The sequence below is a fragment of the Bos javanicus genome, chromosome 2 (assembly GCF_032452875.1).
Source record: "Bos javanicus breed banteng chromosome 2, ARS-OSU_banteng_1.0, whole genome shotgun sequence".
Taxonomy (NCBI): domain Eukaryota; kingdom Metazoa; phylum Chordata; class Mammalia; order Artiodactyla; family Bovidae; genus Bos; species Bos javanicus.
Window position 1 is genome coordinate 8,213,905 of NC_083869.1, and position 14,785 is coordinate 8,228,689.

Consider the following 14,785-nt stretch of genomic DNA (forward strand, 5'->3'; position numbering starts at 1 on the left):
ATCAACACTGATGAAAACCACATACAAAGACAAACCTTAAAAGTAGTTAAAGGGGGAACACTGCATTGTCTCTAAAAAAGCAACAGAAAAACTTACACATGACTTCTTAACAAAAATTCCATATGCTGATGGAAATCTGAATCAGCATATCATGGAATAATATTTTAATAATGCTGAAAGAAAATAATTCCAAGCTATCTCCTTATACCAATAATAAAATCTTTCAAAAGTTAAGAAAAATAAGAAGATCTAAAACAAATTTCATCAGCTAACCCACAATAGAGAGAGCAAGAGAGAGAGGTAGATAAATACTGAAGCGAATTGTTTTGCCTCCTCTCTTAAGTAAAATCCAGTTTATATTATATGACTTAGTCTAAGCAATTATCTCATTTGTGAGGCTCCCCTGAGAACTTCTTCATCCACTATAGAATAACATTTATTTCATTGTCTACTTTTTCCATATACTAACTGTAGTATTTCTTTGATTGCAGTAACATGTAATCTGCCTCTTCCTTAGGATGAACTTGTGGTAAGTGATGGTATAAAACAGTTAATCTGAACTCTATAGTAAGGGATAGTGTCATATTTATCTTTGTATCTGAGGTAATTAGCACATTGTCTGATTCATGATATGTATGCTATCAGTATTTGATAAGTAAGAGAATAATTGAATAAATTAATGACTTTGTAGTAGAAGTTAGCTGGCAGTGGGAAAGGATAGAAAGCAAAGCTTATCTTCTAAGTGATTATAACCTAATTAATGACAGTACTTTTGCACATTCAATTGTTTAGCAAATGTATAGGCTCCAAATATCAGCAATAAAATGTGTAATATAGAAAATAAGTCCTTTAAGATTCAGGAAAAAAATTCTGTAGAAAAGGAAGAAGCTAGTTGGTTGGTCTTAATAAAGTCACTTATGCATTTTAACTCAGCTTTCTTCTGAGTGATATGGAAGGTTAAGAAGTTTCTGGACATTTTCCCCTTCCTTAAGGCATTTATATCCTCCTACACACATCAAGCAGTTAGCTTCTGAGTGGTCTTGTGTTTTTTGCCTGCCTAACAAGCTGTCCTTCTGGTAATGCCATCCAAAATTTTCTTGAGAGATAAATTAACCCTATATTATGAAATGAGCACTTCAATGGATCCCTGGTTTCCTCACTAGTGACTATGTTTTTGTTGAAGCAATGGTATCCTTATTGTTTCCAGGTCCAACATGGTCACAGGAAGCCATAGGGAGAAGGCAATCAATCCTCTTAAATCCCTTAGTGCATCACTATAACCCTCCAGCAATTTTATGACCGCTAAATATTAATGTAACTAAATCACCTGAATGGAGTATCCAGAATCTTTTCCCAATGCTCTCTCTGAATGTTTCTGTTACATGAAAAAAATAAAATTCCCTTCATATTAATCTTATGTGTTTTATTGCTTGAAATAAAAAGAATCTTGATGGGAAAAGGCAAAAATAACACTACAGAAGTTGAAGAACCCTCCTCCTTGAACTTTTTCCTGCCTTATCATTCTTTCCTCCATTTTGCTCCAACAATAGAAAACTACTTTCATTGCCCAGGCATATTATGTTCTTTGGGTGCCTGACATACTTATACTATTTCTGGTAAAGGTCTGGCACAAAGATCTTACTTATTTTTTCTGTGCAGACTTCAGTGTTAGTATAGATCTCCCTCTCCTCACCTTCTGCATGCAAACTTCATCATTTTATTCTGCACCACTGCTTTGTCTTTTATATAACATTTTTGTTCATATAATACTATATTGTAATTATTTATTCATATCTAGTCATCCTCATTATTGTATACTTTTTGAGGGTTGTAATTTTATTGGATTAATTTTTTATTCACCAGTAGTATGTTGAAAGTAAATTGAAGTAAAATATGTATTGAATACATAAAAATACCAGAAAGGAAGAAAAACAAACTGAGCACAGCAACGCATTGGGCATAACTACTCCAAAAGTATTTTCTCAACTAGACAGCTATGTCATGAGGGACTTTTTCTTTTTTTTTATTGCTTTGGTTTTTCCCTCATAAAATTGTATATAATGAAATCCTAAAACTTAAAGGCACTTTAAAAGCATTCCCACGTCAAAAATTTTCTTTATATCACTAGGGCATTAAAACAGGATGCATGTCTTGTCAAATATCTTATCTCTTCTGAGCTACTACATGAATTCTTTTTTGAAATTGACACATGGGGACCAAAAAAATAAAGTGCGTATAGAGTGCGGAAATACACAATAACAGTGTCATAAACAAATATCAGAGAGATAATATTCAAAGCTGCAAACTCTGACTTTGTTTAAAACCCAACTGATGCTAGTTGTATGGCTAGCAGTACTAATAAAAATGCCAAAGTATACCAAAAAACAAAATCCAACCCAACATCACACAAGCAAGCAAAGACAATGAATAAAAATCAACGTTCTTGACAAATATGTGATTATCTCTTGTTTACTCCAGCAGCTTTAAATTAGCATGGCTAATTCTGGCTTTGAGGCCTCATTTACCTACTAAAGGGGATGAAGCAGGGGTCGTTCTATTAAAGGAACAAGAATGTTGTTGTATGGGGGTCATGATATCAACAGGTTGGAGTCCTGTTGACTAAACTGGAACTCTTTTCTAGGCCAATAAGTGTGATAATTTAACTTGTACTTTCAATGAAACAATTTTTCTGTCATCTACTGAAATATACTATATTAAAAGATAATTTCTTAGATAAAAATGAAAAACTCTAGATATCTACTCCAAATACAAAAGGTGATGTTGAATTTGAAATCTTAATAAAATATAAATCTTTTTTGCTAAACTTCACTAAATGGATAGTGTATTAGTCTGTTTGGCTGCCATAACAAAATACTATAATCCAGTAGTGAAAAAAGCTGAAATTGATTTCTCACACGGTTCTGGAGGCTGGGAAGTCCAAGATCAAAATGCCATCATATTGGTTCTCGGTGAGAGCTCTTTTCCGGGCTTGCACACTATTGCCTTCTTGTAATCCTCTCACATGGCTTTGCATGCAGAAAGAACAGAAAGAGAGAGAGAGAGAGTCATTTCACTTCTTCTTATAAGGTACTATTGTCCTCATGTCTAACTGGACCCTAATTACTTCCCAAAGACTCCATCTTCAAATACTATTACAATGGAGTGTAAGGCATATGCAGATGGAAGGAGCCAGAGTCTATGACAAGTAGAGAGCTACTGATAATTTGATCTCATGCAGTTTGCCGCCAGAGAATTCTATCATTTTATTATTTTAAACTGGGCCTTCCCTGGTGGCTCACTGCTAGAGAATCTGCCTGCCAGGGCAGGAGACAAACCCTGCATTAAGGAAGATCATGCAGAGAAGGGAATGGCAACCCACTCCAGTATTCTTGCCTGGAGAATTCCATGGACAGAGGAGGCTGGCAGGGCCCAGTCCCTGGGGTTGCAAAAGACTTGGGCCTTACATAGTGACTAAACAACAATTATTTTGAAACACCTTAGGAAGATTGCCACTTGAAAATCACCAAGTTAATTTTATTGACAACTATTTCCTCAGCCCTTACAATAATTGACCAACACGGTGATGCTCATTAAATATGTTGTTGAATAAACATATAGATGAGAGAAGGAATGAATTAACAAACTTCACACTTAGGTATAAATGCAGAAAATGAAGGAGCTCCCCAAAAAAGAGTTCTGTGTTATATTGTCCATGTATTTTATACTTGTTTGTGAAGGGTCTAATAATAGCAACGCAAGCTGAATTTTGAGGGGTTCGGGGAGGTTGGCCGCATCTCACGGCATGTGGGATCTTAGTTCCCTGGCTAGTGATTGAACCAGAAGTCCCTGCTTTGGAAGCTTGGAGACGTAAACCACTGGACCACCAAGGAAGTCTTACAAGCTGAGCTTTTTTATTTTTGTTTTTGGCAATCCTGATTCATCAGTGAGAATCAAGTCAAAAAACTACCCTTGGATTTCAAACAAAATTTAACACAGAGCATATTTACATAGCTGAGAGCAGAGCTGAAAAGCCAAAATAAAGATGATGAGACAATTAGTAATAGCAATAAATTAGTATCATCAGTAGGCTGGAAAGACAAAACAAGAAGGCCTTATTAGTGAATTCCAAAAGACAAACCATCGAGCAGAAGCTGGAAGTACAGCAGGCCTGTACAGCAAGACCTCAGTCCGTGCTGTGAAGGACTGTTTGGTGGCAATAAGGCCACAGAGAAAACTCACTGGAGTTTTACACTTTGTAAAACACTGGAGATGCCAGTGGAGGTAGACACTTATGGAGAGAGGCTGTGGGGTAAAATACTCTGGCTTCTCATTTCATCCTGCCTTCTAATCTTATTAGTAAACAAGGGTTTCTGGAAAATGCAGTTTCTATTGCGATAGAAAGAAGGGGAAAAAGTTGGAGAATGGAAGTGAGAACGAAACAACCAAATGTTTGGCTGTTTCTAATTAGCCAAACAGTATGCACTGTGATTTTAAGTAGAAAAATGTTCATATTTAATTCTTTATATTGCCATATTCTTTTTTAAAGAGAATCAGTTATTTTTCTCACTTCATTTTTAAAAAATATTCTCATAAAAGATGTAAGAACTTATCTTTAGAACAAAGATACACTTTTTATTGAAGATGAAATTATAGATCCAATGTTTGAGACACAAAAAGTGATAGATATAAGGACCACATTTTTGTCATTAATAATCTATTTTTGCTTGCTTCTTAAAATAACTCAAAGCAACGTGGTATCTCATGCCACAAAGTGGAAAAGCCATATGATTTAAACATGGTGAAAATATTTTCAGTTCAGTTCAGTCATTCAGTTGTGTCTGACTCTTTGAGACCCCATGAATCGCAGCACGCCAGGCCTCCCTGTCCATCACCAACTCCTGGAATTCACTCAGACTCACGTCCATCGAGTCAATGATGCCATCCAGCCATCTCATCCTCTGTCGTCCCCTTCTCCTCTTGCCCCCAATCCCTCCCAGCATCAGTCTTTTCCAATGAGTCAACTCTTCTCATGAGGTGGCCAAAGTACTGGAGGTTCAGCTTTAGCATCATTCCCTCCAAAGAAATCCCAGGGCTGATCTTCAGAATGGACTGGTTGGATCTCCTTGAAGTCCAAGGGACTCTCAAGAGTCTTCTCCAACACCACAGTTCAAAAGCATCAATTCTTTGGTGCTCAGCTTTCTTCACAGTCCAACTCTCACATCCATACACGACCACTGGAAAAACCATAGCCTTGACTAGACAGACCTTTGTTGACAAAGTTATGTCTCTGCTTTTGAATATGCTATCTAGGTTGGTCATAACTTTCCTTCCAAGGAGTAAGCGTCTTTTAATTCCATGGCTGCAGTCACCATCTGCAGTGATTTTGGAGTCCAAAACAATAAAGTCTGACACTGTTTCCACTGTTTCCCCATCTATTTCCCATGAAGTGATGGGACTGGATGCCATGATCTTCGTTTTCTGAATGTTGAGCTGTAAGCCAATTTTTCACTCTCCACTTTCACTTTCATCAAAAGGCTTTTTAGTTCCTCTTCACTTTCTGCCATAAGGGTGCTGTCATCTGCATATCTGAGGTTATTGATATTTCTCCTGGCAATCTTGATTCCAGCTTGTGTTTCTTTCAGTCCAGCATTTCTCATGATGTACTCTGCATAAAAGTTAAATAAGCATGGTGACAATATACAACCTTGACGTACTCCTTTTCCTATTTGGAACCAGTCTGTTGTTCCATGTCCAGTTCCTACTGTTGCTTCCTGACCTGCATACACATTTCTCAAGAGACAGGTCAGTTGGTCTGGTATTCCCATCTCTTTCAGAATTTTCCACAGTTTATTGTGATCCACACAGTCAAAGGCTTTGGCATAGTCAATAAAGCAGAAATAGATGTTTTTCTGGAACTCTCTTGCTTTTTTGATGATCCAGAGGATGTTGGCAATTTGATCTGGTTCCTCTGCCTTTTCCAAAACCAGCTTAAACATCAGGAAGTTCACGGTTCACGTATTGCTGAAGCCTGGCTTGGAGAATTTTGAGCATTACTTTACTATAATACTCTTGTGTATTAGTAGTATACTATTATTTGTTATCTTTCCCATTGCTTTACAGAAGTTTAAATATTCTAGATTCTAGTTTTGGTTGATTATGTTGCAAATACTTTCCTTCAGTTGTGGTTTTGGTTAAAAAATTTCAATGAAAAAAAAACAACAACCATTTTTCTTACAAATTAGTTTATCTGTAGTTTGGAAGAGAAATTAAAAAAAAAAACACAACTAGAATCGGTAAGACTACTAAAACATTTTTTATAAGCTAAATCAAGGATTTTGCACATAAACACACACATCTTCCCATTTACATACGTGACATAATAAAAAAAAGCTTGGAAAAAATGCTTTCATATGCATATATGGGACATTTTCTTTTTTACTGGTTGATTAACGATTTCAAAGAAATTTGAACTCACTTCATGTAGAGAACACTAGCAAAGAGAAAAGACAAAAGAAATTCTGAAAAATAAGTACCCTAAAACAGAGATTCTAAGAGTAAATTTTTTATTACAAAGATGTTGCTTCTTTTCTGTGATATTTATAATTGGGAATTCAGTGTATGTATTTTATGATTCATCTACTCAATCATTCAATCCATTTGTTTTCTTAATTATTTAGTAAAATTTATCAATGAGAGTTGAAATTCAAGGTAAAATACATTTTAATTTAAGTGGAGAGAGATAATTTTTGTAGCTGAAGGGAAAAACAACAGCTATTTATAATTTATTTTCTTTTGGAGTTCTCTTGGATTTTTTTAGATTTTAGAGTCTATTCTATTCTCTTTCTTATGGAATTTGGTGATCATTATTTTAAATATTTGCAAATGTTGCCATTTATATTCTGGCAAACTGTGACACTAATCATATCTTTTTATAGCAAGTATAGATTATGAAAAATCACCTAGGCAAGTGTCTTCTGTGCCTGAATTATTTTTATGTGCATATAACTTTCCTTTCTACCACATAGCCCTATTTTGTTGGGACATTCATAATTACTTTGCCTTTTCCCCCTCTGACCCTTATTCTACTCCTAGGTTTTACTAAGGCAGTTAAATATTTTAGTTTCTCACAAATTGTATAATGACTCTTGGAATATATTCTTTCTATTTTAAGATTTTTCTTTTAATCAGGAACTTGTATTCCACATTCTTAGTTTATCATTATCCTTTGTATAATATCAATATCCTTTGTATAATGTATCCTTTGTATCTATCTGTACTTCTTTCTATACATCGACAGGATTATTACTAACCTGTGTTTTCTCTTTATTTTCCCTATCTTGAATTCTCAACTCTGATAAACCTGCACTTCAATTATAATGCATTTCTTAGCTATTATTCTCAAATGACCCCAGAGGAGGGAATGGCAACGCACTCCAGTATTCTTGCCTGGAGAATCCCCATAGAGAGAGGAGCCTGGAGGGCTAGAGTCCATGTGGTCGCCGAGTCGGACACGACTGAAGTGACTGACCACGCACGCATGCATTCTCGAATGATTAATGTAGATGATAAACTCTGAATCCTTGGCTGTCTACAAATATCTTTTTCTCTGCTAGGAAATAATATCTAGTCTGATTAAAGATTTTGCAGGTTATCCTCTTTTTTTCTCAGTAATCTGAGCTTTAATCCATTTCTCTGATAAGAGGTTGGACAGAGGTGATTCTTTTTAATTGTCAAAGACTAGTTCTTTCTATCTAGAAACTTGTAGAATTTTGTCATAATTTTCAGAGTTCAACAATTTTTTGCCAGAATATGCCTTTTTTATAAAATCTTTTCTCATCAGCACTACTTGGAATTTGATGAGGAATTTTCATGAGCCAGCTTTATTTGGCTTAGAGAAAGTTTAGTGTGTGGTGTGTGGGTGCTCAGTCATGTCTGACTCTGTGACCCCATGGACTGTAGCCCTCCAGGCTCCTCTGTCCACAGAATTTTCCAGGCAGGAATACTGGAGTGAGTTGCCATTCTCTCCTCCAGGGGATCTTCCTGACCCAGGGATCAAATTTGTGTCTCCTGTGTCTCCTGAATTGGCAGGTGGATTCTTTACTACTAGTGCAAGCTGTGAATCCCCAAAGTTTATTTTACTGTTTGTTTAATCATTGTCTCTTCTCCATGTATTCTTTTTTCCTTCTCTGGAACTATTCTTCAAATGATACATGTGTTTCCTCTATTTAATCTTTAAGTCTCTTATCTTCACTTACATTTTCCATGTGATAATGCTTTTGTATTGTATTTGGCCTATCTTTGCTTTTTTTCAATAGTGCCCGTACTTTAACTTATCTGCAGAGATTTCTGTGCAAGGTTATGCATCATTTCCATACATGTGCATCCTTAAATAGTCTTCCTCCAAGATTCCATTTTATTTTATTTATTTATTTTAAATTTAAATTTATTTATTTTAATTAGAGGCTAATACTTTACAATATTGTATTGGTATTACCATACATCCACTTGAATCCGCCATGGGTGTACACGTGTTCCCAATCCTGAACCCCCCTCCCTCCTCCCTTAAGGTACCATCCCTCTGGGTCATCCCAGTGTACCAGCCTCAAGCATCCAGTATCCTGCATCAAACCTGGACTGGCGATTCGTTTCTTATACGATATTATACATGTTTCAATGCCATTCTCCCAAGGTTCCATTTTAATAAAGAACTATATGAAATGTTTGTTGTTGTTTTTTATGCAGACTGCTGGACCCTTCAGGTGAGTGGTTCCCTTTGAACTTCTCACTGTGTCTTGGCTATAGTTGTCAGAATACTGTCATAGGTTGGGATCTTTGGAAAACAGGATTGGAATGGGAATTTATGTGCATGCTGTTTATGCATGCTAAGTCACTCCAGTCATGTCTGACTCTTTGTGACACTATGGATTGTAGCCTGCCAGGCTCCTCTGTCCATGAGATTCTCCAGGCAAAAATACTGGAGTGGGTTGTTGTGCCTCCTCCAGGTGTCTTTCCGACCCAAGGATAACCCCCCGCCCCCAAATCTCTTGCACCTCCTGCTTTGACATGCAGGTTCTCCACAACCAGTGCCACTTGGGAAGCCCACTTGTATGTTTAAAGACCCACAATTTAAACACAAACACAGGCATCCTGGGTCGGCATAGCCATGGCGGTTCGTGTCCTTTGCGCCTGTGTCCGCCGACTTCCCACGGCCTTCGCGCCGCTGCCCAGGCTCCCCACGCTAGCCGCGGCCCGGCCGCTCAGCACTACCCTCTTCGCCGCGGAGACCCGGACGAGGCCTGGGGCTCCGCTGCCGGCCTTGGTGCTCACGCAGGTTCCAGGCAGAGTTACACAGCTGTGCCGCCAGTATAGCGATGCACCACCTTTGACATTGGAGGGAATCAAGGACCGTGTTCTTTACGTCTTGAAACTCTATGACAAGACTGACCCAGAAAAGCTTTCAGTAAATTCCCATTTTATGAAAGACCTGGGCTTAGACAGTTTGGACCAAGTGGAGATTATCATGGCCATGGAGGACGAATTTGGGTTTGAAATTCCTGATATAGATGCGGAGAAGTTAATGTGTCCACAAGAAATTGTAGATTACATTGCAGATAAGAAGGATGTATATGAATAAAATATCAGACCCCTTTTCCTCATTGAGAGAAGGCTCAGAAGATGCTGGCGAGTGTCTGGCGGTGAGAACACATTTCTGCATCATTGCTGACTTTGCGAGTAATTCTGTTTAGACTTGTATTTAAATTGTCTTAAGTGTTTTTGCCCTTTGAAAATAAATCTGTAAAACCAAGAAAAAAAAAAATAAACACAAACACATACATATAATCTATAAAAAATATTGGCTATGTTGTACACCTGAAACTGAAAAGGAGTCTCCTTAAAACCAAAATCCCTTATTGAGTTTATGATTAATCTCTCTATCCAAAACTTGGTTCATTTCTTTCTCCCCTTTGACTTCAATCTTGCACTAACAGAACACTAATCAACCAGCATGCTATTGATACTTGCATGTGTGCACAAGGGAAATTTATGTATTGAACCTGTACTTGGGAGTGATCTTTGGATCAATGCTTATGGAAGGGAAGGAGGCTGAAATGAGCAGAGGAAAAAGTTGAGCTACAGTCCCAAGGAAGGCTTTTGTTTCAGCCAACTCCATGGTGAGCTGTGGTGTTGGGATGGCTCATTCTGATTTGGGGTGAGGCAACTGGACTTCTCTTACCTTGCATTGATCAGTAATGTGATGGAAGCTGCTCCCAAACAAATTTGCAAAAAAATTAGTTTTGCAAATTTCTCCAGCTGAATCAAGGCCTAAAGATGAGCAGCTGAGAGCTGGCTTCTGGCACTATTTTTTTTAATATAAATTTATTTATTTTAATTGGAGGCTAATTACTTTACAATATTGTATTGGTTTTGCCATACATCCACATGAATCCACCATGGGTGTACACGTGTTCCCCATCCTGCTGCCCCCTCCCACCTCCCTCCCTATCCTTTCCCTGTGGGTCATCCCAGTGCACCAGCCCCAAGCATCCTGTATCCTGCATCAAACATGGACTGGAGATTCATTTCTTATATATTATACATGGTTCAATGCCATTCTCCCAAATCATCCCATCCTCTCCCTCTCCCACAGAGTCCAAAAGACTGTTCTATACATCTGTGTCTCTTTTGCTGTCTCGCATACAGGGTTATCGTTACCATCTTTCTAAATTCCGTATATATGCGTTAGTGTACTGTATTGGTGTTTTTCTTTCTGGCTTACTTCAGTCTGTATAATAGTTTCCAGTTTCATCCACCTCATTAGAACTGAATCAAATGTATTCTTTTTAATGGCTGAGTAATACTCCATTGTGTATATGTACCACAGCTTTCTTTATCCATTCATCTGCTGATGGACATCTAGGTTGCTTCCATGTTCTGGCTATTATAAACAGTGCTGCGATGAACATTGGGGTACATGTGTCTCTTTCAATTCTGGTTTCCTCGGTGTGTATGCCCAGCAGTGGGATTTCTGGGTCGTATGACAGTTCTATTTCCAGTTTTTTAAGGAATCTCCACAGTGTTCTCCATAGTGGCTGTACTAGTTTGCATTCCCACCAACAGCGTAAGAAGGTTTCCTTTTCTCCACACCCTCTCCAGCATTTATTGCTTGTAGACTTTTGGATAGCAGCCATTCTGACTGGTGTGAAATGGTACCTCATTGTGGTTTTGATTTGCATAATGAGTGATGTTGAGCATCTTTTCATGTGTTTGTTAGCCATCTGTATGTCTTCTTTGGAGAAATGTCTGTTTAGGTCTTTGGCCCATTTTTTGATTGTGTTGTTTATTTATCTGGAGTTGAGCTTCAGGTGTTGCTTGTATATTTTTGAGATTAATTCTTTGTCAGTTGCTTCATTTGCTATTATTTTCTCCCATTCTGAAGGCTGTCTTTTCACCTTGCTTATAGTTTCCTTTGTTGTGCAGAAGCTTTTAATTTTAATCAGGTCCCATTTGTTTATTTTTGCTTTTATTTCCAATGTTCTGGGAGGTGGGTCATAGAGGATCCTGCTGTAATGTATGTCGGAGAGTGTTTTGCCTATGTTCTCCTCTAGGAGTTTTATAGTTCCTGGTCTTACATTTAGATCTTTAATCCATTTTGAGTTTATTTTTGTGTATGGTGTTAGAAAGTGTTCTAGTTTCATTCTTTTACAAGTGGTTGACCAGCTTTCCCAGCACCACTTGTTAAAGAGATTGTCTTTTCTCCATTGTATATTCTTGCCTCCTTTGTCAAAGATAAGTTGTCCATAGGTGAGTGGATTTATCTCTGGGCTTTCTATTTTGTTCCATATTGTTGATCTATATTTCTGTCTTTGTTCTGACACCATTCTTAACAGAAGAATTATTCTTTCTTAAAGGAAATGTATGTAGTGCATTACAGAATTCACCCCATGAGTTAAAACCTGATAGGGGAGGTATGCCAACTGCCAAGAATATTCATTCCAATCCTATATGTGGGGAAGAGGGAAATTACAGCTAAGAGGGCCTATGGACAAAAATGAGCCTCCTGTGAGTAAGATCTGGGCCCAGGGCTGGCTTCCTGGGGGTCTCTCCTGTGCAGTCTCATAGAATCTTATGCTTAGAAGTGCTTCATGCTTGGTTTATTGTTCCACTTTTTTCATCTTTAAATTCTTAATAATTTTTTGACTAGAAACTGCATATTCATTCACACTGAGCTTCAAAAATATGTAGCTGGCCCCACTTCTGCCCCAGGGCTGCACTCATTACCTGGCCCATATGGTCTCACTCTGTCAGGCCGGTCATGCTGCTGAGTATCACTGCTAACTCGGATTCTATGTTCAGCTGTCCTCTGAATATCTTACCCTTTCCTCTGTCTGAAGGTACTCAAGTAAATGAGATGAGTTTCTTAGAAGTTAGAGGGGATAATTAATGTAATGTTTGCCATGTTACTTTTTTCTTGGCAAGTTGACAGACTCTAGGTCTGAAAATTGGTCAAGGAATGATGTCTTTTATGAATGTTGCTTCCTTTGGCCTCTTGGTCATTCATCCTTGATTTCTTATGACCCAAATGAATAAATAGCAGCCTTAGAATTTTGTTCCTGGATAGCCTTGTTCTAAAGACTGTCTCTAATAATTCTTTTCAGATAAGGCTTCCTTGCTGTCTACCAGATTTCTATCCATCAGTCACTGCCATCCATCCGGTATTGCTTTTGTGTCTTTTAATCCCTTTCATTATTAGAGATCTTGATTCTATAATGGAGTTGCCAACTGTCAGTCCCACCTACAAAGGAGAGCTACCACCAGACCTCTTAGAGATATTGGTGTCCCTTCTAAGGATGCAACTTTTCTTGCTTTTGTGATCCTCAAGGTCTTCCCTTGGATCATAGTCATCTGCAGGGGTTTCCAGCATTACAGAGGACTACCTCCCACACCCCTATCCCCAAATTTCCTCCTCTGTGAATCTTTTAAATTCTTCTTTCACTGTCTTCCTTGTAGTTATGGCAATTCTATCTCACGATGTATCAGACATTGCTTTTATCATGCTCTAGACCATTCTAGAAGTGTTTACATTGTGGGGACCTTTTAGAATTTTAAATCACATCTCTCAGAAAAATATCCATATTAGTAAGTTATTTTATCAAATTTATGTTCACTGTTTGCCATTGCTTTAGCACTCTCAAAATCCAATCCCAAACAGTCTTCCAACTCCTTCAGGACATATTTTTCCATCCTACAGTTCCTTTAGGGTCAACAGTCAGCCTTCTGTATTTTCAAGCTCCACACTGGAAGATTCAATCAACCATGGATGGAAAATATTAGACTAAAAAAAAAATTCCAGGAAGTTCCAAAAACCAAAGCTTGAATTTGTTGTACTGCACAACTGTTTACATCATATTCACATTGTATTTGGTATTTATAAATAATTCAGAGATGACTCAAAGTATAGGGGAGGATGTGCATTGGTTACATGCAAATATTAAACCGTATTATATAAGGGACTTGAGCATCTGTATTAAAAAGCAGAGATATTAATTTGTCAACAAAGGTCCGTCTAGTCAAGGCTATGGTTTTTCCAGTGGTCATGTATGGATGTGAGAGTTGGACTATAAAGAAAGCTGAGCGCTGAAGAATTGATGCTTTTGAACTGTGGTGTTGGAGAAGACTCTTGTGAGTCCTTTGGGCTGCAAGGAGATCCAACCAGTCCATCCTAAAGGAGATCAGTCCTGGGTGTTCATTGAAAGGACTGATGTTGAAGCTGAAACTCTAATACTTTGGCCACCTGATGCAAAGAGCTGACTCATTTGAAAAGACCCTGATGCTGGGAAAGATTGAGGGCAAGTGGAGAAGGGGACGACAGAGGAGATGGTTGGGTGACATCACCGACTCAATGAACATAGGTTTGGGTGAACTCCGGGAGTTGGTGATGGACAGGGAGGCCTGGTGTGCTGCAGTTCATGGGGTCGCAAAGAGTTGAACACGACTGAGTGACTGAACTGAACTGAACTGAATTGAGCATCTGTGGATTTTGGTATCTGTGAGTTTTTCCTGGAAGCAATCCCTGGTGGATACAAAGGGATCACTGTACTCTCTGTCCTGCCTTAGTAGGCTCAGCTTACCTTTAACAGGATTGTATGAATTTAATCTGGCTAATGACTCAGTAAGCAGGAAGGGAGATGGGAGAAAATCCTGAGGGGACTGCATATTGTCTTGCAGTGTAGATGACCTTGATAGCCTTCAAGAGGTGGAGGAAGCCCTAATAGGGAGGAGTGGGCCATTAATGTAGTCATACCAGATTCAGAAGAATATAGGGAGTTGAGATTTTTAGTTTATCAACCCGCATATTCCACACATTCCATTCGTATATGTCAGGGCTCCATTTTCATCAAGTCCCTGGCCTTGTCAAGGCAGATATATCAAAGCTGGGAGTTTCACTTTCTGTGGAGCTCGGCTACCTTTGTGATTAAGTTCTGGGCCTTGGCTTTGCAGCTCTTCCTTTTTCCTATAGAGTTTGCCAAATATCATCACTTCAAAGAGGCTTACTCTGAATCCTTATTTAAAATTGTAACAGCCTTGACCCATACCACTGATCTCTTTAAACTTACTTTAATTTTGTACCTTCTAACAAAGGACATTATTAATTTACTATATTTATTTTAATTGTGAGCCTTCCATGCTGTAATTAATTTAACAAGGTTAGGAACATTTGCCTTTTTAAAGGATAGTACTCATGCATCTAGAAGAGTATGACATCTGATATATAGTAGAGGTTAAA

At 38.1% G+C, this 14,785-nt stretch overlaps 1 protein-coding gene across 1 annotated transcript; it reads left to right on the forward strand.

The window, feature by feature from the left end:
* Nucleotides 1-9,148: 9,148 nt before the first annotated feature.
* On the forward strand, nucleotides 9,149-9,815 carry LOC133235372 (acyl carrier protein, mitochondrial-like). The gene has a single exon (XM_061396830.1). The coding sequence runs from the start codon at nucleotides 9,164-9,166 to the stop codon at nucleotides 9,632-9,634; it is 471 nt and encodes a 156-aa protein (XP_061252814.1). The 5' UTR covers nucleotides 9,149-9,163; the 3' UTR covers nucleotides 9,635-9,815.
* The last annotated feature ends 4,970 nt before the right edge of the window (nucleotides 9,816-14,785 follow it).

Coding starts and splice junctions, on each gene's coding strand:
- LOC133235372 (XM_061396830.1), top strand. CDS start 9,164: ATGGCGGTTCGTGTCCTTTGCGCCTGTGTCCGCCGACTTCCCACGGCC.